The sequence below is a fragment of the Terrapene carolina genome, unplaced genomic scaffold (assembly GCF_002925995.2).
Source record: "Terrapene carolina triunguis isolate 2854851 unplaced genomic scaffold, T_m_triunguis-2.0 Scaffold68, whole genome shotgun sequence".
Lineage (NCBI taxonomy): Eukaryota > Metazoa > Chordata > Testudines > Emydidae > Terrapene > Terrapene triunguis.
Genome location: NW_020664419.1, coordinates 79,851,249 through 79,873,170, shown reverse-complemented (window position 1 = coordinate 79,873,170; position 21,922 = coordinate 79,851,249). Strand labels below are relative to the sequence as shown.

Below are 21,922 nucleotides of genomic sequence, written 5' to 3'. Positions count from 1 at the left end.
GTGACCCCCCTTTCACACAGCAAGCCTCTGAGTGCGACCCCCCCCCTTATAAATGTAAAAAATGTGTTGTTAATTTAACACTATTATAAATGCTGAAGGCAAAGTGGGGCTTGGGGGGGGGGAGGCTGACAGCTCGCAACCCCCATGTAATAACCTCGCAACCACCTGAGAGGTCACGACCCCCAGTTTGAGAACCCCTGTCCTACATGGACAACCATGGCCAGACTTGTGTGTCTATGGGCTTCCTAGTAAACACACATTGTGGTAGGGGGAATGTCATTAAATTACCATGAATCCCACAACCTATTATGGCCTTTTCCTTACTTGAAGGGCCCTGCTCTCACAATCAGAGCCAAGCAGACAGACCCACTACACCAATGTGGAACTCTGCTAAAGTCAATAGGGCTGTATAGGGAGCCCTCAGTCCATCCTACACAGATCTGATTGAAAGCCAGACTTAGGTTTGCCAGTTATATTTCTATTAGCTCTTTTTCTATGCTACAAGGAGAGAATTACTACATCTTACATCTAGCCATTTGGCAGGATTTTCCATGAATGAATAAGCAAGTACATATGGATACTGTCTGACTAGGAGGCGGTTGGGCAGGAGGGGATGGGGGCACTTGCCACACAAATCACACATTTTCAGATATTATGACCTATCTTGAAAATTTCCATTTTCATAATGGTAGGAAGTCTGTTCTTCTATGTCCTGCGTTACTCCCTTTTGCTTTCTCCATGCCTTTTTCCGCACATCATTGTTTTGACTGGTAGCGCCATACGTTTTCTTTGGACTAACAAAAGTATCACTGTTCAGTTCTGTTTCTTCAGCCAGTTCATCTTGGTCGATTATGCCACATTTCTCTTCACTGAGGCTTTCAGGGTCAGCCCATTCTTGCTTCTCACCAGAAGCAAAGATAGCATAGAATATCACTCCACTGTAGTGCACGAGAGCTGCTATCAGAAAGACATTTTGCCACTCTTCCCGGGTCTGAAAGAATGATATAGGACTCATTAGGTTTGCAGTAAATGGAAATACTAACAGCTGGATTAGACCAGGAGTTAGCACACATTGTACATTGATTGTCTGATTCCTAATTTTATAAATGAAACATTTGAAGAAAATAATTGTAAAGAATATTTTTTTCCTCCATAATGATAGCTAATAAAATACTAATGGGATTTCCCTGTGGGCTGTAGGACACTCATGAAGTTAGAAGGCTATGGCCCTTACTAAATGCGAGGAGGCAAACCCCATTTCAAAGCAATGATTGCTCAGGAACCTCAGCAGTCTTACACTGCAGTTTTCTAAATAACTCTTGCGGGTTTTTCTGCAGGAGAGCATGATATCACCTGTGACAGACCCAGACCAGTGGGGTACAGGAGTCTGGTAGAGGGCAAATATACTGGTCACTGGATGAGTAGTTTTCTGTTCCCTGAGTGACCAGAGCAGGGGCTGCACTAGAGTAATCAGGAACCTGCTAGAAACAGTTCAGGCAGGCTAATTAGGACACCTGGAGCCAATTAAGAAGAAGCTGCTAGAATCAATTAAGGCAGGCTAATCAGGGCACCTGGGTTTTAAAAAGGAGCTCACTTCAGTTTGTGGTGGGAGTGTGAGGAGCTGGGAGCAAGAGGTGCAAGGAGCTGAGAGTGAGAGGGTGTGCTGCTGGAGGACTGAGGCGCACAAGTGTTATCAGACACCAGGAGGAAGGTCCTGTGGTGAGAATAAGGAAGGTGTTTGGAGGAGGCCATGGGGAAGTAGCCCAGGGAGTTGTAGCTGTCATGCAGCTGTTACAGGAGGCACTATAGACAGCTGCAGTCCACAGGGCCCTGGGCTGGAACCTGGAGTAGAGGGCGGGCCCGGGTTCCCCCCAAACCTCCCAATTGACCTGGACTGTGGGTTCTTCCAGAGGGGAAGGTCTCTGGGCTGTTCCCCAACCCACATGGTAAATCTCTGAGGCAAGAAAATCCGCCAATAAGCGCAGGACCCACCAAGATAGAGGAGGAACTTTGTCACACACCCTAAGACAGAACCCTAGTGAAATTTCAGGGCAAGATGCTTAGCAGGTGTAAACTGGTATCCCTCTTCCATTGATACCAGCTGAGGATACAGCACCTAGTATTTTACTAAGCTAAAAAAACCACACACAGCTGAAAAAAGTTAGAGATCCAATAACCTTTGAAATTATCTTAATCTTGCATGTAATTTAATCCTCATTCTAGAACCAGGTAAGGAAACATTACCTTGTGTTTAGTCATGGCACCAACAATGAGTGGGCACACCATTCCCGACAGTGTCCCCACACCATTGGAGATCCCCATCAGAATGCTGGCGTACCGGGGTGCAATATCCAAATGGTTGACATTAAATCCTGTAACAGCAGCAGCAACAATCAATTGCACAGTCCATTTCACACCACGGGGCTAATATGATTTGCTTAACAGTGGTTAAAGGAGATTGAAAAAGGAGGGGGAATCCACACTGCATTAACCAGGGCAAATGGGGAGCTATCCCTCTGCTTTTAGCAAAGGAAGGGGAGCTGCACCCCTTTATCCTGCTTCCCCCTTCTTTTAACCCCTGCATCTCCACTTCTGGGGCATAATAGAGTATAGGAGATATTGCTTATTTTGACTACTTGATCCTTTAAGTCACCTAGCATCTGAAGTGATGCACCCAACATTGAATTTTTAATTAAAGAATTAACAACTCATAAGTTTGGGTCTCTAATTCTTCAACTCAGTTTCATGCTTTAATTTAAGGAGCGTTTTCAGAAACATTTTTTCCCCGTAGTTTTAGTGACAATTTGCCAAAATACCAGACAGCCAGAATATGTAGTGGAAAGTTTAATTACATGTCCTGTAGATTTCTAGTGGATAAATATTTTATTAGAAAAGAAACCCCAAGATAAAAAGCAATTTAAGTGAGTGTCAAGCAGTGTTATACTGTAGGTAACAAAAGCTGTGCGTATCAGCTGCGGATACCTGCAAGGAAAAGCCATGTAAATTCCAAACTGTATTTTCTCAGGAGTTCAAGGGGACTGGAAGCACTAGAGAGGCTGAGTATTGGTAAAATTGAAATTAGAAATAAAAACTCCTCTCCGATGAGAAAAATCCTGATATATCTGCAGTGGAACACAAGCTTCCTCTTTATCCGGATATCTCTGTGGTCAGCCTTCCATGCTCATTAACAGGAATTCCTGATGAACAGAAGTCACCATTTGAAAAACAATGGTGTCCAAGGAGCTGCAGAGCCCAGCATGTTGCTGGATAAGCCCATGGAGTTGAAAGGAACTACCTGCACAGGGCAGAAATAGTTATAGGACACACAGCATGATGACCCAGCAGGTGTAGCTGGCAGCGGAAAAGCAAACTGACAACTAGGATACAGGCAGTGGAGAGGTAATTCATACACTTTCTGAAAGTATCAGAGTTATAGAAGGACTGAAGAGGGCTGTTAGAGGAGCAAACAGACAGAACCAGCATGATTACAGTCTGAGAATTATACTAACTGTTTAAACCACATTTCAAACCTTCCCATCTTACATTTGAGTTTCAGAATAGTTAGCTCTGTATCCTATTAAGTTTAATGTTTTGAATGATAACAGCCTAATCTGAGGTAAATGTGTGTTGCAATTCAAAGAGCATGGAGGTATTGTAAACCTAGAGTGGTAAAGACTCAGATTCTCACAAACTCCACCTCATTCATATTATATATATAATATAATATATATAATAAAATGCAGGTACAGCAGTAATCATTCTGTTGCAGCAGGAAACAGGGCTTTCCCATAAGCAGCCATGCAAGTAGCTAATATGATGATTAATAAGATGAAGCTTTACCTGAAATAGCAAATCCACTAAATCCTACTGCCAGCACCAAGAAGGAAATAGCCACACCTCTTGTATGAGAGTAACCAACCACCAAAAGCAAAGTTGCTTCCATGCCAAAACCTGCAAATGAAGCACGAGACTAGATTAAGTTCTATAAAATATACTGGTTAAAAAGACACCAATAAGGACTAATCAATCTAGTGAGTTTTAAAATATGAGTTAATGCACTTTGGGGCATTACAGTTGCCACTGAACCCAGTTGCCAATTTTTTGTGGGTTCACAACAACATTTTACTGTTTGTATGTTTATTTATTTAAATAGTTCTTCTTTTCCCTGTTGCTGTGTGAGACACCCAGACAAAACAAGAAGGGAAACTGACACACTGACTATGCAGGGGAAACAGTGAAAGTAATTATTGTATATGCAAGGTGCTGTCAAATGCCTAAAGTAAACAAACTTGGAAAAAAGAGAAATATTTCTCTCCTCTAATTCATTTCAACTTTAGTGATCTGAGATGGCCTTTGTAACAATAGTAAATGGAGATTTTTCTCAAACTGCAGTGAGACATCAATATTATAAATCATCAAGTATGACAAGGAACTTCCAGAAACTAACTTCTGTCTTTGTTAAGAAGTAGTGACCATTCTTCCAGGTGCATCAAGTATGGGTGACATGATGGCAATCGCCTGGTCAGTTAATTTGAGAATGTTCCTTGATTTAGGGTCAAATTCAGACCTGCTCCAAGCAGGTGCAACTCTTGATTTACTTCATTCCTACTGTGCCGTATATAGGAACATAAGAACAAATGAACTGACAAACTAGAGTAGTTCCAGGGTCCATCTAGCTTAGTAACTTTTCTCTGACTGTGGTTAGTACCAGATGTTTCAGATGAAGGTGTAAACCCCCAGCTGAGCAATTACGCAATAACTAAGGCTACAATTTTGTCACGGAGATCACGGATTCTGTGACTGTAAGAGATGCCTGCAAGTTCGGGTTTCAGCCCTGGGTGGTGGGGCTCGGGAAGGGAATACCACCTCCATCCCTTGACTCACCCCAGTGGGCCACCCAGCCTGTGGGTCAGTGTCAATGCCTCTGAGTTACACTGTAATACTTTATTGTTAAATTGCTACCCATTTTTGTTGCCTTGACTGTACCCTGATTTTGTACATTTTTTGACTGTTCTGTGAATTTTGCCTAATTTTACTATGACAAAATCGTATCCGTAGCAATAACATCTCTGTGATGGGATGTTCATCCCATACCATAGGTGACACATAGGGGGGCATGCAGTGTCAAGTGCCCCTCCCCCCACAGATTTCTGCTTGGCCTGCAGGGGGGAAGGAAGGGAGAGAGAGAGGCTCTGTCCTTCTCCATTGTGCCTCCCCCTGGTATGTTCGGCCCCTGCCAGAACCGCCACCACCCTCCATCCCAGCATATTTCCAGCTTGCCTAGCCCCTGTCCTCAGTAGCCGGGTCTGAGCAGGGAGCAGAGGGGGTGGGCCACCGCTGCCTCCCCAGCCAGGCTCTCTCTCAGGAATTGCTGCACTGCACAGAGCAGCCAGCTTCAGCCGGTGTGAGAAGTGGTTCCATGCCGCTCCCCACCCAGGCCCAGCTGCCAGGGAGAGCGACCAAACGTGCCATGGGGTAGACACAGCGGGAGAAGGACAGAGCCCCCTGCAGGTAACTCTGGCAGGGTGGGGAGAGCATGGCTAAGATATAAAGCCATGAAGTTTGCAGCAGAAAGGAGCTGCAGTGTGGAAGTTGGCAGTCACTCTCTGGGCTTAGAAAGGGAAAAATAGGAAACCCATGGAGAGAGAAGTTGTGATTTGTGCAGAAATTGCAACACATGACTATATGTTTTATCTGTAAAATCCAACAGTACCTCCACAATTCATGATTTTTCTTACAGTGGTAGTGGTTAAAATCTTTCTGCTTCGTAAAAAGTCAGCTAATTGCCCACCAATGGGAACAATTATTGTCATGACCATATGTGGAACTGCAGACAAAAGGCCAACCTGAAATTAAACAAAGTATATGTAAGCCAATGTATTCTCTCGTTCTATTTGTTTAAACAGTCACTAAGGCAGAGGATTCTGGGCTGCACCTCTTACAGAATTTTCAGCCCAGGGAGAAGGGGGTTATGGAATCTTTAAGCCACCTTTGAGACATCCCAGTTTTGTGCTGTTCTAGGAGCTGGAGAGGCCTTGGCATAATTTAGACAGCCCTGGAGGCCTAAGTTATGGCAGCCTCCTTTGGCTGGCCCGTAGGCCACAGCACTGCCAGAAATCTACTGCCTCCATCCTGCCCTTGGGGGTCCCCTACACCAGGGCTTGTGAGGGGGTCCTTGAGTGGCAGCTTTATGGCTTTCTCCATAGCTTCTGCACCAGGGGAACTCTCCCTCAGCCTGAAATGGGGCTTTTAGGGCCCTTTTATGCCACTCTATCCCTCTCTGTCAGCTTAGAGGAGCCAGAGAAAGGTTGTGAATCTCACGCTAGAATTTTCATAAATTTTTCTGGTTCTTATAGTTACTCTTGCCAAGGAATTAATTAGAAGAAATTTAAAATTCCACTTACCCCTGCACTTGTTATAAATAGGCTTAGAAGGATTAGATTTTTATTGGTAAATGTCAGTAAACGTTGTTTTCACCATATACACAGCAACCAACAAAAATAATTCCATCTATAATAATTGAAATTTACGGCTAGGCAGAGAAAGAAAAATGCTACTTGAGAACTTATTAGGGTTTGATTTAAGGATATTTACTTTGTATATTTTGACATGTGATGTTGACAATTGGTGTTTTAATGGTTATAAATGCTTTAACTTTTTCAATCTCAGTGTCTGCTGTCATTCAATAATTATTGTCTGACCCCCCACCCATAATTTCCCACAACTGTGAAAATTTAAGAAGATAAAAATAAGAAAAAAAAGCTTAAAAATAAACATTGATATTATCAGTTGTAACTGGCTTTGGAGGGAGTTGAGGCTGCTCAGCACCTTGCAGGACCAGGTCCAAAGTGCAAGAGCTGGAATTAAGAAACGTACCTTACTTATTGCAAAGCCAAAGACCTCTTCAAAGTAAGCAGGCTGACTTATAAGCAGCAAATAGAAGGTCCAGCTTCTACAAAAGTTTGCCACGATGATTGCATACACTGGCATTGAAGTGAAAAACTTCTTCCACGGGGTACTAAATTTCTAGAACAGACAAATTGAAGACTTTTTGTATAGGTAAAAGCAAGGCAGAGACAAATTTTCCTTTCATATTGGTTGTATCCCCCAGTGCAACTTTACTGATTTCAGAACAGCTTCTCCTGATTTACAATGGTCTAAGCTAGTGGAGAATCAGCTCCTAGGTTTGTGGCTGGGAGCAAGAAAGAGCTTCTTTCTTTGAAGGGTTAGGACTTTTGAGATACTGTGTAGAACAGTGGTTTTCAAACTGCAGGTCGCGACACAGTACTGGGTCACAGAATGTAAGGCACTGGGGCGTGCTGGCTCTGGTCAGCACCGCTGACCGGGCCATTAAAAGTCCCATTGGCGGTGTTGCCCGGCTATGGCAGGCTAGTCCCTACCTTTTCTGACACTGCGCTGTGCCCCAGAAGCGGCCAGCAGCAGGTCCGGCTCCTAGGTGGGGGGGCCAGTTCCTGGCCAATGGGAGCTGGGGGGGTGGGTGCCTGCAGTCAAGAGCCACATGCATGCCTCCGCCTAGGAGCTGGACCTGTTGCTGGCCGCTTCCGAGGCCCAGCATGGTCCACGGTGCCAGGACAGGCAGAAAGCCTGCTTTAGCACCCCCACTGCGCCGCTGACCGGCAGACGCCCGAGTTAACCCTGCGCCCCAATCCCCTGCCCCAGCCCTGAGCCCTCCCAAACCGAGCCCTTTCCTGCACCCCAAACCCCGCATCCCCAGCCCTACCCCAGAGCCTGCACCTCCCGCCAAGAGTTCTGACCCTCTCGCACACTCCAAGCCCCTGCCCCAGCCCTGAACCCCCCCAAACCCAGAGCCGCCTCCTGCACCCCAACCCTCTCATCCCCAGGCCCATCCCAGAGCCTGGACCCAGAGTCCTGACCCCTTCCCACACCCCAACCCCCTGCCCCAGCCCAGATCCCCTTCCCACACCCTGAACCCCGCATTACCAGCCACAGCCCTCACCTCCACACCCCAACCCTCTGCACCAGCCCTGAGCCCCTCCCACACCCCAAACCCCTCATCCCCAGCTCCGCTGGGTCATGGGCATCAACAATTTTCTTCAACTGGGTCGCCAGAGAAAAAAGTTTGAAAACCACTGGTGTAGAGCAACAGTGGTACAGTGGGTAAGAAGAATTATAAAGTAAATTGCGGGAAAGCCTTAATATGTTCCTCACTGTCTTGTGGTGTGATTCAATCTGATAAATTCCATATTGTAAATATGAGGTAACTAAGTGACCAGGCAGATATCAGTTTTAGTCTAAATTGGGACTTGAACTAAAGTCCTTGGGATCAAATGGAATTTATGCAATTCACTCTTCTCACTTTGAGTTTCCATTTATGCTTCAGTAATCTGTACAGAAGGAAGAAAATTACTTCAGAACCACACTTATTTACAATAGAACTCCTAAAAGAAACTATTTGTAATGATGGTAATGTGGATATATTTTTTTCCTTCTCTTTAAAATGGATCTATTATGTACACAGTGTGGTATGAACTCCACATGGATGTATTTATGTTGATCCAATTAATATTAAGGGTGCAATGGTGACCTTGGATGTGCATGTGTGTCTCCAGCCAAGGTCTGATTGATTTCAATGAATGCAACAGGTGTGCATCCAAGGGTAGAATTTGACACATTATCCAATCACCACGACTGTTAGCCAAATCATCCATAATCAAAAGAGGATTTGGGTTATTTTGATACAGAATGTTGAAGAATGCAAGCCAGGAAGGAATAGGTTATCAAGAAACAGCTTTTGTTTTTACAGACAATAGCAAAACCAAGTTATATAAATGGAGGAAGACAAATTCGATTGGAAAATATATCTTGGGATTAGGTTTCCAGTATGTTACTGGTAACAAAGCTAAGAAAAGGTCTGGGGAGTTGGGGGGGGGGGCAAAAACAAAAAACTTAGACTGTTTTAAGACCAAGAAGGCTATGTCTACACTACAGAATTAGGTCGGATTTATAGAAGCCGGTTTTATAGAAACCGGTTGTATGCAGCCGATTGTGTGTGTCCCCACCTAAAATGCTCTAAGTGCATGAAGTCGGCGGACCGCGTCCACAGTACCGAGGCTAGCGTCGACTTCCGGCGCATTGCACTATGGTACCTATCCCACAGTTCCCGGAGCCTCCGGCGCCCATTGGAATTATGGGTTGAGATCGCAATGCCCGGATGATGCAAAGCAGTGCCGCGAGGGGTTCTGGGTACATTGCGTCAGGCCCCTCCCCCGCCGTCACAGCAACGGCAGACAATAGATTCGCGCCTTTTTACCTGGGTTACCTGTGCAGACAACATACCACGCCAAGCATTGAGCCCGCTCAGCTCAGCTTACCGTCACCATATCTCTTCCGGGTGCCGGCAAACGTGGGACTGCATTGCTAAACAGCAGCAGCAGCTTACTGCCTTTTGGCGGTAGACGGTGCAGCATGACTGGTAGCCTTCATTGGCGATCTGGGTGCTGGCAGCTGTGGGGCTGGCAGCCGTAGGGCTGCATTGCACCAGCCCCTTGCCTTTTGGTAGAAGATGGTATATTACGACTGGTATCCGTCGTCATCGTACTGCAGCGGCTGTCAATCATGGGCACCCAGGCAGACAATGATGGTTATCAGTCGTAGTATGCTATTTTCTGCCAAGTGCCCAGTATTGTCTGCTAAGCACCCAGAAGAGGCCGATGGCGATCTGGGTGCTGGCAGACATGGGGCTGGCAGACGTGGGGCTAGATTGCTACACAGCAGCAACCCCTTGCCTTTTGGGCAGTAGATAGCATATTATGATTGGTATCCGTCGTTGTCATATTGCAGTGGGTATCAGATGGTGCAATAGACCTGAAGGCTAACTGCCAAGCGCCCAGTATTTGCTGCCAAGCACCCAGAAAATGCCAAGGGCTATCAGTCATGCTGCACCGTCGTCTTAAGATGTAAAAAATAGATTTATTCTCCATTCATTTGCTTCCCCCCTCCCTCCTGCTAAACCCAGGCTTTTGAGTTCAATCTTTGGGGGGGGGGCATTCTGTGTGACAGTTGTTTGTGTTTCCCTGATGCAAAGCCACCTTTCTTGATTTTAATTCCCTGTACCTGTACGCGGTGTCACTCGCCCCTCCCTCCCTCTCTCCCTCCCTCCCTTCTTCCCCTGGTCCGTCAGATACTACTTTCGCGCCTTTTTTCAGACCAGACGCCATAGCCAGCACTGGGATCATGGAGCCCGCTCAGATCACCACGGCAATTCTGAGCACTATGAACACCACGCGCATTGTCCTGGAAAACATGCAGAGCCTCCTGGACATGCCAAAGCCAAACCAGGACCAGCTGAGGAGGAGGCGATTGCAGCGCGGCGACGATAGTGATGAGGAAATTGACATGGACCTCTCACAAGGCACAGGCCCCAGCAATGTGGAAATCTTGGTGTTACTGGGGCAGATTCATGCCGTGGACCGCTGATTCTGGGCCCGGGAAACAAGCACAGAGTGGTGGGACCGCATCGTGTTGCAGGTCTGGGACGATGCCCAGTGGCTGCGAAACTTTCGCATGCGTAAGGGCACTTTCATGGAACTTTGTGACTTGCTTTCCCCTGCCCTGAAGCGCCAGAATACCAGGATGAGAGCAGCCCTCACAGTGGAGAAGCGAGTGGCGATAGCCCTGTGGAAGCTTGCAACGCCAGACAGCTACCGGTCAGTCGGGAATCAATTTGGAGTGGGCAAATCTACTGTGGGGGCTGCTGTGATCCAAGTTGCCAGGGCAATGAGAGACCTGGTGATATCAAGGGTAGTGACTCTGGGAAACGTTCAGACCATAGTGGATGGCTTTGCTGCAATGGGATTCCCAAACTGTGGTGGGGCCATAGACGGAACCCATATCCCTATCTTGGCACCGGCGCACCAAGCCGCCGACTACATAAACCGCAAGGGGTACTTTTCAATGCTGCTGCAAGCCCTGGTGGATCACAAGGGACGTTTCACCGACATCAACGTGGGCTGGCCGGGAAGGGTACATGATGCTCGCGTCTTCAGGCAGTCTCTTCTGTTTCGAAAGCTGGAGGAAGGGACTTTCTTCCCGGACCAGAAAATAACCATTGGGGATGTTGAAATGCCTATCGTGATCCTTGGGGACCCAGCCTACCCCTTAATGCCATGGCTCATGAAGCCGTACACAGGCAGCCTGGACAGTAGTCAGGACCTGTTCAACTACAGGCTGAGCAAGTGCCGAATGGTGGTGGAATGTGCATTTGGCCGTTTAAAAGCGCGCTGGCGCAGCTTACTGACTCGCTCAGACCTTAGCGAAAAGAATCTCCCCATTGTTATTGCTGCTTGCTGTGCGCTCCACAATATATGTGAAAGTAAGGGGGAGACATTTATGGCGGGGTGGGAGGTTGAGGCAAATCGCCTGGCCGCTGATTACGCGCAGCCAGACACCAGGGCGGTTAGAGGAGCACAGCAGGGCGCGGTGCGCATCAGAGAAGCGTTGAAAACCAGTTTTGTGACTGGCCAGGCTACGGAGTGAAACTTCTGTTTGTTGCTCCTTGATGAACCCTCTGCCCCTCCCCCACCACCCTGTTAACTCTACTTCCCTGCAAACCAACCACCCCACCCTCCCCTACTACCCTCCCCCCTTCGAGCACCACTTGCAGAGGCAATAAAGTCATTGTTGCTTCACATTCATGCATTCTTTATTAATTCAGCACACAACTAGGGGGATAATTGGAAAGGTAGCCCGGGATGGGTGGGGGAGGAGGGAAGGAAAAGGACACACTCCAATTTAAAACTTTAAAACTTATTGCTATGGAAATCATCTAGGGTGGAGTGAGTGGGTGGCTGAAGGCCCCCCCACCGTGTTCTTGGGCGTCTGGGTGAGGAGGCAATGGGACTTGGGGAGGAGGGCTGCTGGTTACAGAGGGGCTGTAGCGGCGTTCTCTGCTCCTGCTGCCTTTCCTGCAGCTCAACCATACGCAGGAGCATATCACTTTGATGCTCCAGCAGCCGGAGCATCGACTCTTGCTTTCTGATTACAAGTTGATGCCACCTCTCCTCTTCAGCCCGCGTTTCAGCACGCAACTTCTCCTCTTCAGCACGCCACCTCTCCTCTCGCTCATATTGGGCTTTTTTAAAATCAGTCATTGACTGCCTCCACGCATTCAGCTGTGCTCTGTCAGCGTGGGAGGCAGTCTGAAGTTCAGTAAACATTTCGTCACGCGTCCTTCGCTTCCTTCTTCGAATATTCACTAGCCTCTGCGAAGGAGTAAGATTTGCAGCTGGTGGAGAAGGGAGAGGTTGTTAAAAAAGATACATTTTAGAGAACAATGGGTAGACTCTTTCACGTTAGATTTTGCTGTTCACAACATCACACAGCACATGTGCTTTCGTTACAAGGTCGCATTTTTCCTCTTATATTGAGAGTCTCCTGGTTTGCTGTGAGAGATCACTCACGCAGTGCCAGGACACAGATTTCAGCTTGCAGGCAGCCATGGTAAGACATATAGTCTTTGGGCTTTTTTAACCTTCTTAACATGTGGGGATGGTTTCAAACAGTTCTGCCCTCATTTCCCATACCAAGCACCCGTGCCATTTAAAATGGGTTTGCAATGTAAAAGGAGGGGCTGCGATTTCAGGTTTAACATGCAGCACAAACCCAACTAACTCCCCTCCCCCTCACACCCAATTCTCTGGGATGGTCACTTCACCCCTCCCCCCCACCGCGTGGTTAACAGCGGGGAATATTTCTGTTCAGCAGACCAGGAAGGGGCACCTCTGAATGTCCCCTTAATAAAATTGCCCCATTTCAACCAGGTGACCGTGAATGATATCACTCTCCTGAGGATAACAAAGAGCGATAAGGAATGGATGTTGTCTGCATGCCAGCGAACACCGGGACCATACGCTGCCATGCTTTGTTATGCAATGATTCCAGACTACGTGCTACTGGCCTGGCGTGGTAAAGTGTCCTACCATGGCGGACGGGATAAGGCAGCCCTCCCCAGAAACCTTTTGCAAAGGCTTTGGGATTACATGAAGGAGAGCTTTCTAGAGATGTCCCTGGAGGATTTCCGCTCCATCCCCATACACGTTAACAGACTTTTCCAGTAGCTGTACTGGCCGCGATTGCCAGGGCAAATTAATCATTAATCATTAAACAGGCTTGTTTTTAAACCATGTGTAATTTTTGCAAAGGTACACTCACCAGAGGTCCCCTGTGTGCCCTCAGGGTCTTGGGTCAGTTCGGGGGTTACTGTTTCCAGGTCCAGGGTGACAAACATATCCTGGCTGTTGGGGTAACTGGTTTCTCCGCTTCCTTGCTGCTGTGAGCTATCTATGTTCTCTCCATCCTCATCTTCCTCGTCCGCCGAACCCGCTTCCCCGTTTGCAGAGAGGGACTCATAGAACACGCTTGGGCTAGTGGTGGCTGCACACCCTAGAATGGCATGCAGCTCCGCGTAGTAGCGGCATGTTTGCGGCTCTGCCCCGGACCTTCCGTTTGCGTCTCTGACTTTGTGGTAGGCTTGCCTTAGCTCCTTAATTTTCACGCGGCACTGCCGCGCGTCCCTGTTATGGCCTCTGTCCTTCATGGCCTTGGAGATCTTTTCTAATGTTTTGCCGTTTCTTTTACTGTTTCGGAGTTCGGCGAGCACTGCTTCATCTCCCCAGATGGCGATCAGATCCTGTACCTCCCGTTCGGTCCAGGCTGGAGCTCTTCTGCGATCCTGGGACTGGGACTGGGACTCCATCACGGTTACCTGTGCTGATGGGCTCTGCATGGTCACCTGTGCTCTCCACGCTGAGCAAACAGGAAATGAAATTCAAACGTTCGCGGGGCTTTTCCTGTCTACCTGGCCAGTGCATCTGAGATGAGAGTGCTGTCCAGAGCGGTCACAATGAAGCACTGTGGGATAGCTCCCGGAGGCCAGTAATGTCGAATTCCGTCCACACTAACCCAATTCCGACCCCCTAAGGCCGATTTTATCGCTAATCCCCTTGTCGAGGTGGTGTTAGGAAACCGGTTTAAAGGGCCCTTTAAGTCGACAGAAAGGGCTTCGTAGTGTAAACGTGTCCAGGCTTAAGTCGATTTAACGCGGCTAAAGTCGACCTAAACTCGTAGTGTAGACCAGGCCCAAGAGTGTCAGAGAACCCTGACTGTGCATACAGAACTTCCACTGACATGAGTTGTAGGCAGCTTCTGATCTAGGTAGCAAAATTGACTTCATTTTTTCTGAACTCAGTTGGATTACTCATAAGTGAGATCAGAATCTGGCCCCTTAAGTTTAGACAGGAGTAGAAACCTGGAGCTGAAAGGACAATGAGTTGTGTATATTGATTAGATTTTTATATTTTTATGCATGGGCTGGATTCTGTAGTCTTTAAGAAAAGAAAAGCTGCCCTTATGTACGCTGAAGTTCTACACTGTATCGCTATCCACACACTGATATAATGCAAAGACTTAATATGTTTGTTTGCCATAAATGACAATGGCCACCAAAACCTAGGTATTTTCTGTCTATGATCATGAAATTATACTTACACTTGCACTAACTAGGCTGGCTCCTTCTCCTATACTTGTTTCTATGTATGTCCTTTCTTCACTGGTTATTGTTGGATGTGCAGCAGGGCTCTCATAGGCATGAAACAGCCAGAACATGTACCAAAAAATTCCAAACATTCCTGGAGAGGTGGAAGGAAAACAGATTGGTTTCAAATGCCATTGGGTAATGGTAAAGTATCCGTAATGCCTAATGTTTCAATTATTTATCTGAGGACCAAATCAAATCAAAGTCTGGCAGGAAGTCTGCACAAATTCACATGGAAAAATTATAGCTGTGTATTTATACTGTGCCCGTCACAGTGGTATCTGAGCACCTATTCAGCACACTGCACTTATGTGCTTGGGGAGGTGGGGGGGAAGGCAGAAGCACATATCAGCATGCGATGCGGGGGAGGGCGGGAATCATGGTTAATCAAAAAAAAATTGTTACGGGCTATGTAAAGACATAGTAAGCAGATCCTGATTGGCAAACCTTGCAGAACACACTGTGCAAAAGGATCAAAGTGAACTATCCCACCTCTGAAACAGATAAACATACATGCATGGGTGAGCGTCCCCATTGTGTGGGGCTTTTGGAGCCCCTACTGTTGTGTGAATGGGTAAGTGTTTAGGCACAAATAAGAGGCAACTTCAGGGATGTATCGGCATGCTTGGGGCATCGTTGGGTAGTTAAGTGGGCTTTCACAAGGACTCGTGAGTATGTAGCCCTGCACTATATGTTGAAATCATTACAGTTTAAAAGCATTTTACAGTATGTTACCATAGTATCTTTTAATACTTCATAGAAAGCTGACAACAAGACTGAACAATTTTGATCAGTACACTGTCTAACAATGCTGATCCAACTGTGTGCCATTTTACATTAAACAACTCACCGTAAATATAAAAGACTGATGGCCATCCTATATACTGTACCAATATCCCTGCCAAGGGCATGGCAACCACTGCCCCAGCATAAGAACCTGAAGATCAAAAGGATTGAGAAAACATGTCAGCTATGTTACCTAATTCCTCCAACTCATTTCCTATAGGTATTAGAACAACTACACAGGGAGGCTGGAATAAATTGTGTACCAAACTGTAAACCCTGTATATGATGGAAACCACTTCAAGTCAGCACCCCTAGTTCCAGCACCCAGCAACTACAGTGTGCACTTAAGACCAGCATCACAAAGTCCAAGTGGTACCTTTATCATGCAGCAGCATATGTTGAGCTAGGTAAGCTGTATTATCTGCATTACACATATGGATGAATTGCACTACAGAGAAGTTAATAGCCTGATTTTCATAAGCACCGAGCAGCCACAATTCTAGACTGAGAATTTAAATACATTCTCCCATCGTTATGCTAGCACCTGTGAAACTCCACCAATGCTAGGAACAGTGGATTGTTCATCTAGACCTGCCATCAGTATGTTCAACAATATGTTGACTATAGCTGCGTTTCTCAAACTGGGGTCCATGCACCCCTCACCCCCTCCCGCACCCAAACTCCCTCCCAGAGCCGCACCCCTCCCACACCCCTCACCCCCTCCCACACCCAAACTCCATCCCAAAGTCCAGAGCTGCACCCCCTCCCACACTCCTTACTCCCTCCTGCACCCAATCTCCCTCTCAGAGCCCAGAGTCTGCACCCTGCACCCAAACTCCCTCCCAGAGCCCTCACCCCTCCCGCACCCAAACTCCCTGCCCCAGCCTGGTGAAAGTGAGTGAGGGTGGGGGAGACAAAGCGATGGAGGGAGGGGGGATGGAGTGAGCAGGGACAGGGCCTCAGGAAAGAGGGCAGGGCAAGGGCTGAGCGTGGGACTTGGGGATCCCTGAAAAATTGTAAATCAAAATGGGGGTCCTCAGGTTGCTAAAGTTTGAGAACCACTGGACTATACCAATAGTATGAAGAAACAGTAGAAATAAAGTCAATTTTCAACCTGGCAACAAGTTAAGAAGTCTGAGTTCCAGACCAGAAGAGGTGTGTGATGTATTGGTTAGGGATGTGGAAAAGAACATGAGCATTTAAGTATCTGAAAAAGGAATTTCCAATGAGAACTTATTGTCAGACATTCAGAGAGACTAATGATGAAACTCTAGCTTAGCACTGACAAGTGGGTATCTGATATGTTCTGGTCAGGATACCTAGAACTGTGAACCACTGGGTTACCCCTCTGCCTTAGCGAGAGTGAGAGCTTTGCTGCTGCTGCTAAGATGTGGGTCAGCTCCCTGACACACCAGCCTGTCTGCCTCACCAGCAAAGTCTTCAAATCTCTGCCAGTCTAAATCTTGCCTTGCAAGTAACAATCAGCAAAACCTGGTTCCCCAGAGATGTCTCCTTTCAGTGTCCAGTCCCTCTTACTGGACCCTCAAAGAAATTATTAGGGTCGCTGCCTCCAAAGACACAGAGCACACACCCGCCTAGTAGATTAGCTGGAGTCTTGCACTTCACTGTAATACAAAGCACTGAGATTGTTTTGTAATAAAACAAGAATAAGTTTATTAACAAAGACCAGAGATTTAAGTGACACTAAGCAAGAACAGAAGAGACAGGTATGGTTACAAACAAAACAAAACTGGATTTCTAGTGACTAAAAAACATAATCCTCGCAAGTTATAATCTTCACCTAAGCAGTTTTGTTACTCACATCAGGTTACCAGCACCTCCAGGCCAAGGCACCCAGTGCTGAGAGAATCAAAAGGTGCTGCTCCTTAAGTGGTAGATCACTAAAAAGCCTGTTTGCTTCCCTTGTATTACCCAAAGGCCATTGTCTCTGCCTCAAGAGCCAGGAAGGATTCCTGGGGTGCAGACTCTGTCCCCCAGTGTGCTCGCTAAGTTGCTGCTTGACAGCTTTGTTTACCCTATATGTACATTTACTTTCATGGTCCTCGGCCTGTAACCAAGCTTGTCTAGGGCAAGCTGGGTTTTTGCTCTGCCTCCCAAATACATTTTAAGAACGTGTTTCCAGCACACACATATCATTCTTTGTACACAACCTGTACACACATCACAGATGATATTCGGGACCAGTGTGTCACCAGTTTATGTATGATTAAGGCTAAGATTTTGTCACAGATATTTTTAGTAAAAGTCACAGGCAGGTCATGGGCAATAAAGAAAAATTCAGTGAAGCCCGTGACCTATCCCCTGAGTTTTACTAAAAATATCCATGACAAAATGGGGAGCTGCTGGGCAGCTGTGGGGGCCGGCCAGGAGCTGCGGGGTCCCCTGGTGGTGGCTCAGAGCCCCATGGTGCCTGCGGTAGCCCAGAGCTCCAGGGTCCCCCCACAGATAGGAGTTGTGGTGTCCCCACCATGGTGGCTTGGAGCCCCCCACCACCCACGGTGGCCGGGAACTCCAGGGTCACCCCACCACCCACAGCGGCCGGGAGCTGAGTGAGGACCCCACCGCCTGCCGCGGGTTGCAGCGGGACCCTGCATCTCCCAGCCACCATGGGCTGAAGTCACGGAGGTCTTTGAAAGTCATGGTTTCCATGACTTCCGCAATCTCCATGACAAAATCGTAACCTTACATATGATGCCTTACATGACACCTTTTAGATACATATTATGACAACAGTGTGTTGCGGGGAATGAGTGTCCGGCCTGATATGAGTTATCGTACGGTGGGCTGGCTGCCAGTTGGCTCTGAGGTCTTCCTGGATTAACTCTGCCATAGGTGAGAAGTGTTGCTAATGAATTATTCTGAGGAAGGAGCAGACTCAGGTCTTCGCTGTTTGTTTGACATTAGTTCATACTTTGATAATGAACACTTTTGACCTAAGTACAAACTATTGTCAGACATGCAGAGAACACCTCACTCTACTAGTTTCTTGGAATAACTCATTAGCAAATACTTTTCACTGGTGACTATTCAGACTGGAGTTTCATATCTAGTCTACGTCCCAGTTACACCTGCAGGATTAACTAAACTGAATGCAAAGATTTGATGTGACAAAGTGGGGAATTTTTAAACATTTTTATGAAGCCCATGTGTGCCTCAGTTTCCCCTACATGCAGCATTGTTACAGAGTGGGTGCAAAGAGACTGTGCTCTCATGGCAGGCTAAGACACTGGTGCAAATGGTGCCTAGCTGTCTGAGCTCTTAGGTCCCATGTCAATGGAGCTCTTGAAAAGAAAGTGGCAAATCCACTTGCCTGAACATGGGCACCAAGCACCCATTGACGCAGAGAGATATGGACATCCCTTGCCTCTCATCTCCCCAGCTTGGGAACAAAGGACTATGGAGGGGGGGAGGGAGGGAAGAGATGGAAGGTAGGGGTTGGCTCGGGGAAGCAGTTGGGAGCACACACCTGGGAGTCTGACAAAGGAGATCAGATGGACGGGGTGACAGAGCTTGAACAATAGGGTTCACTGCAGTTTGGCTGGGCTCTGGCTACCCAGAATGGACTGTGCTTTAAGCTTCATTTCCCTGTGCTATCCAAGGACTTTCTATACTGCGTTCCAGTTGACTAATAGACCCTACTGTTTGACAACGCTGGCTGAGTGTCACTGCAGATGCTTGCAGAGGTGCATTGCTCCCTAAGATTGTACAAGTCTCCCTCAGGGGTCTGTCTCATTGACACTGGTCAAATAGAGCTCACAGTGTGAAGCAGCAGAGCTGAAGGCCCAGAGGTCCAGTCTAAGGAGGCAGTGAAGCCGTGTGGCTTACCCTAGAGGAAAAGTGAGACTCCTAGGGGGGCCTAACATATTGAAGGGATCCTCCCAGAGACTGTTCCAAAGCTGGGACCATAGCACCAATCCTGTGGATATGTGATGTTTACCAGTTCCCTTTTCAAAAATAAAATGGGGGTGATCCATAGCATCCAAAGTGGTTGGGGGTCTGAGGGAGTTTGCCAGGGTTTTCCCATCCATTAAATTGTAGATTAAACATGTATACAGCAAAATTCCTGTACATTCTTTTTAAAAAATTCTCCCTTTTTTTGCGCTTCTTTGCTTTTCCTAGTCTCCCTCTTTTCATCCTGTATTTAATACTATGGTCCCCTAGTCCCTCAATGCCTGCATTTGCTAGCAGACTATTTTTTTCTCTGATTTTTCTATCCTTTCAAATTTTTTGTTGAACTTTCTCTCTTTATCATGTCTCCATTTTCTTCCTTGTTTTTTCCCCCCACTGTCCACTTTTACCTTCATTGCTTTCACTCTCCTCTTCACCTCTCTGTCCCAGCATCTCTGCAGCATTCTCTCCCCACCCACCGACCCACCAGGTCTACATCATCTTGGTCCTCTCTCCTCTCCATCACTATCCTCACCCCTTCTAATGAGGGGGATCATATTTCACTTGCAAACCAATATGAATAAATACAATAAAGCATTTCTAAATGGAAACACCAATCAATCAGAAACACAGAAAATCTAGAAATCACTAAACTTACCACAGAAAGACGTGGTTGCCAGCCTGCTTCTCTCCAGTGGGGGAGCCCATTTGCTCCACATCCCATGGCACGCTGGATAGGTCACGCCCTAGCAAATATTTCATACACACACATCACATAATTTTGCTTTTACTGTATACAGTTGCTGTTATTTTCAACTGGTATAATTGCTCTTCAATATTAAGAGGATACGAGAGAGGTTGAAGAGAGCTATGAAGAACTTTGTTGGTTGCTTATGAAGATTGTGAATGGCTTTGAACAAGAATTTAAGTGGTAAAGTGCTCTGGTGGAAATGTTTACATATATAGTGCATGCAGTGAATTATAGTATTAAAATGTGGTAGATCTACTTTCCATTCCATAATCCTGGTCTTTTGACTTTATAGTTTAGACTAATTGAAATATGTAAATGGGTATAATTAAAATTTAATCATCTTAAAAAAGCATAAAGAAATGTTATAAAGATGGGGCTTTTCCCAGTAGTAATACTCGGCAGGAGTAAAACAAACTAACATCACTGGATAAAAATGAACAATAAGAAGCCATGTGGATTATTTAGAAAATTTGAGCGAATCATTTTCTGACATTATAAAACTGAACCCCCCAAAATGAGTGAAATATAATCAGGCCAAAATGCTGAGTGCTCCTACCTCTACGAGACCTTGCAAAATTCTTACAAACATAACACAGCCATAATGTACTCTTGCAGCAGACGGGATGAACATATTCAGTGTAGATGTTAGGAAAATAGCTGCTCCAAATACCCTGTGGAAAGAAACAGCATAAAAGTGGATATAATTATTGTTCACTGGGCAGAAAAGACATTGGCCCATACTTTGTGCCATCTCACCTGCAAAGGACTTGCACAATGAGCCAAAGTCAATCCTGAATATGAAGTCAACAGAGTTGCAGCTACAGACACCAGAGCTGAATCTATCCCTGGGATGAGTCCTCTACCTAAAACAAGTGTTTTGCTCAAAAATTGGTACAGAAAAGTCTACTGGTTTTTTCTTCTTCTTCTCAAACTGGGGTCCTTGGAGCACTTTCTGGAGGTTCATGGTGAACTGATTGGCTCCATGAGTCCTGATTCAGGAAAGCATCTCTGTTTAGGAAAGTGCTTAAGCCCATGCTTAAATCCTATTGAATTCAAGGGAATCTAAGCACATGCTTAATGTGAAGCACTGGCTCAAGTGCTTTCCTGAGCCATGTTGCTGGTTCTGCTAGTTTCCAGCAGCTAATCTGCATTAGAAAACAGTTTAAAAGATACTACTTTCCTAATATTACTTTTCCATATTAGCAATTGCCATAAAGGTTTTATGTAACTGGGAGGGGAGGTGTCTAAAAGGCAGTATCTTCAGTAAGATATGATGCACCCTAAAAAAAAAATTAAGAATCCCTACTCTTGAATTCTTAATAAGGCAGGGCACTGCTATGTTCAAATTTTTCAAGAATCTGAATTCACATAGGGCTAGTTAAGTTCTGAAAATGATTTATGTTGGCTGCAGTCACCCAACCTATATATTCGATTTCAGACACAAAGAAAAGAGTAGCAGAAAGGTCTGTGGCATGACTACAGATATAGGCAACATTCTTGGGTTCCCAACATAGTTGGAGTTGAAGGACAGGACAACCCAACTTTCCAGTGCAGGTTTACCTAGTACACCTGAGTCTGACTGTGAATCCTTTCAGGCAGGGGAGCCTGGAGTTTTGTGAGTGTAAATAGAGAGCAGTGCAACACTTACTGCACCATAAAAACCGTAACAATAGAAGTGACAGAAAAAGTGTCTGAAACTAAATCATATGACAATCATTTTCTACTTGGCATAAACTGGATGCTTGCCAGCAATGCTTAACTTATAATGAAAGAGGTGCCGTGGTTCAATCAATTAGATGCCAATGCTCAAGCAATTGTTTTACTTTTAGAACTGATGCAGCAAGCCTAGAAGTGCCAGGGCTCTGAACTGCCGAGCCTAGAGGTGCCGGGGCTCTGAACTGCCG

The 21,922-nt window shown here is 46.3% G+C and overlaps 1 protein-coding gene across 1 annotated transcript in view; it reads right to left on the bottom strand.

The window, feature by feature from the left end:
* Positions 1–652: 652 nt before the first annotated feature.
* The window catches only part of SLC17A8 (solute carrier family 17 member 8), a 58,425-nt gene continuing 37,155 nt past the window's right edge, over positions 653–21,922 (bottom strand). The window contains exons 4-12 of the mRNA XM_026648991.1: positions 20,575–20,689; positions 19,926–20,013; positions 15,423–15,509; positions 14,527–14,666; positions 6,877–7,026; positions 5,714–5,846; positions 3,841–3,951; positions 2,245–2,372; positions 653–991 (exon numbers count right to left, since the gene is read on the bottom strand). Of these exons, the coding sequence (XP_026504776.1) occupies positions 653–991; positions 2,245–2,372; positions 3,841–3,951; positions 5,714–5,846; positions 6,877–7,026; positions 14,527–14,666; positions 15,423–15,509; positions 19,926–20,013; positions 20,575–20,689 (1,291 nt within the window). The remainder of the gene's footprint in view (positions 992–2,244; positions 2,373–3,840; positions 3,952–5,713; positions 5,847–6,876; positions 7,027–14,526; positions 14,667–15,422; positions 15,510–19,925; positions 20,014–20,574; positions 20,690–21,922) is intronic.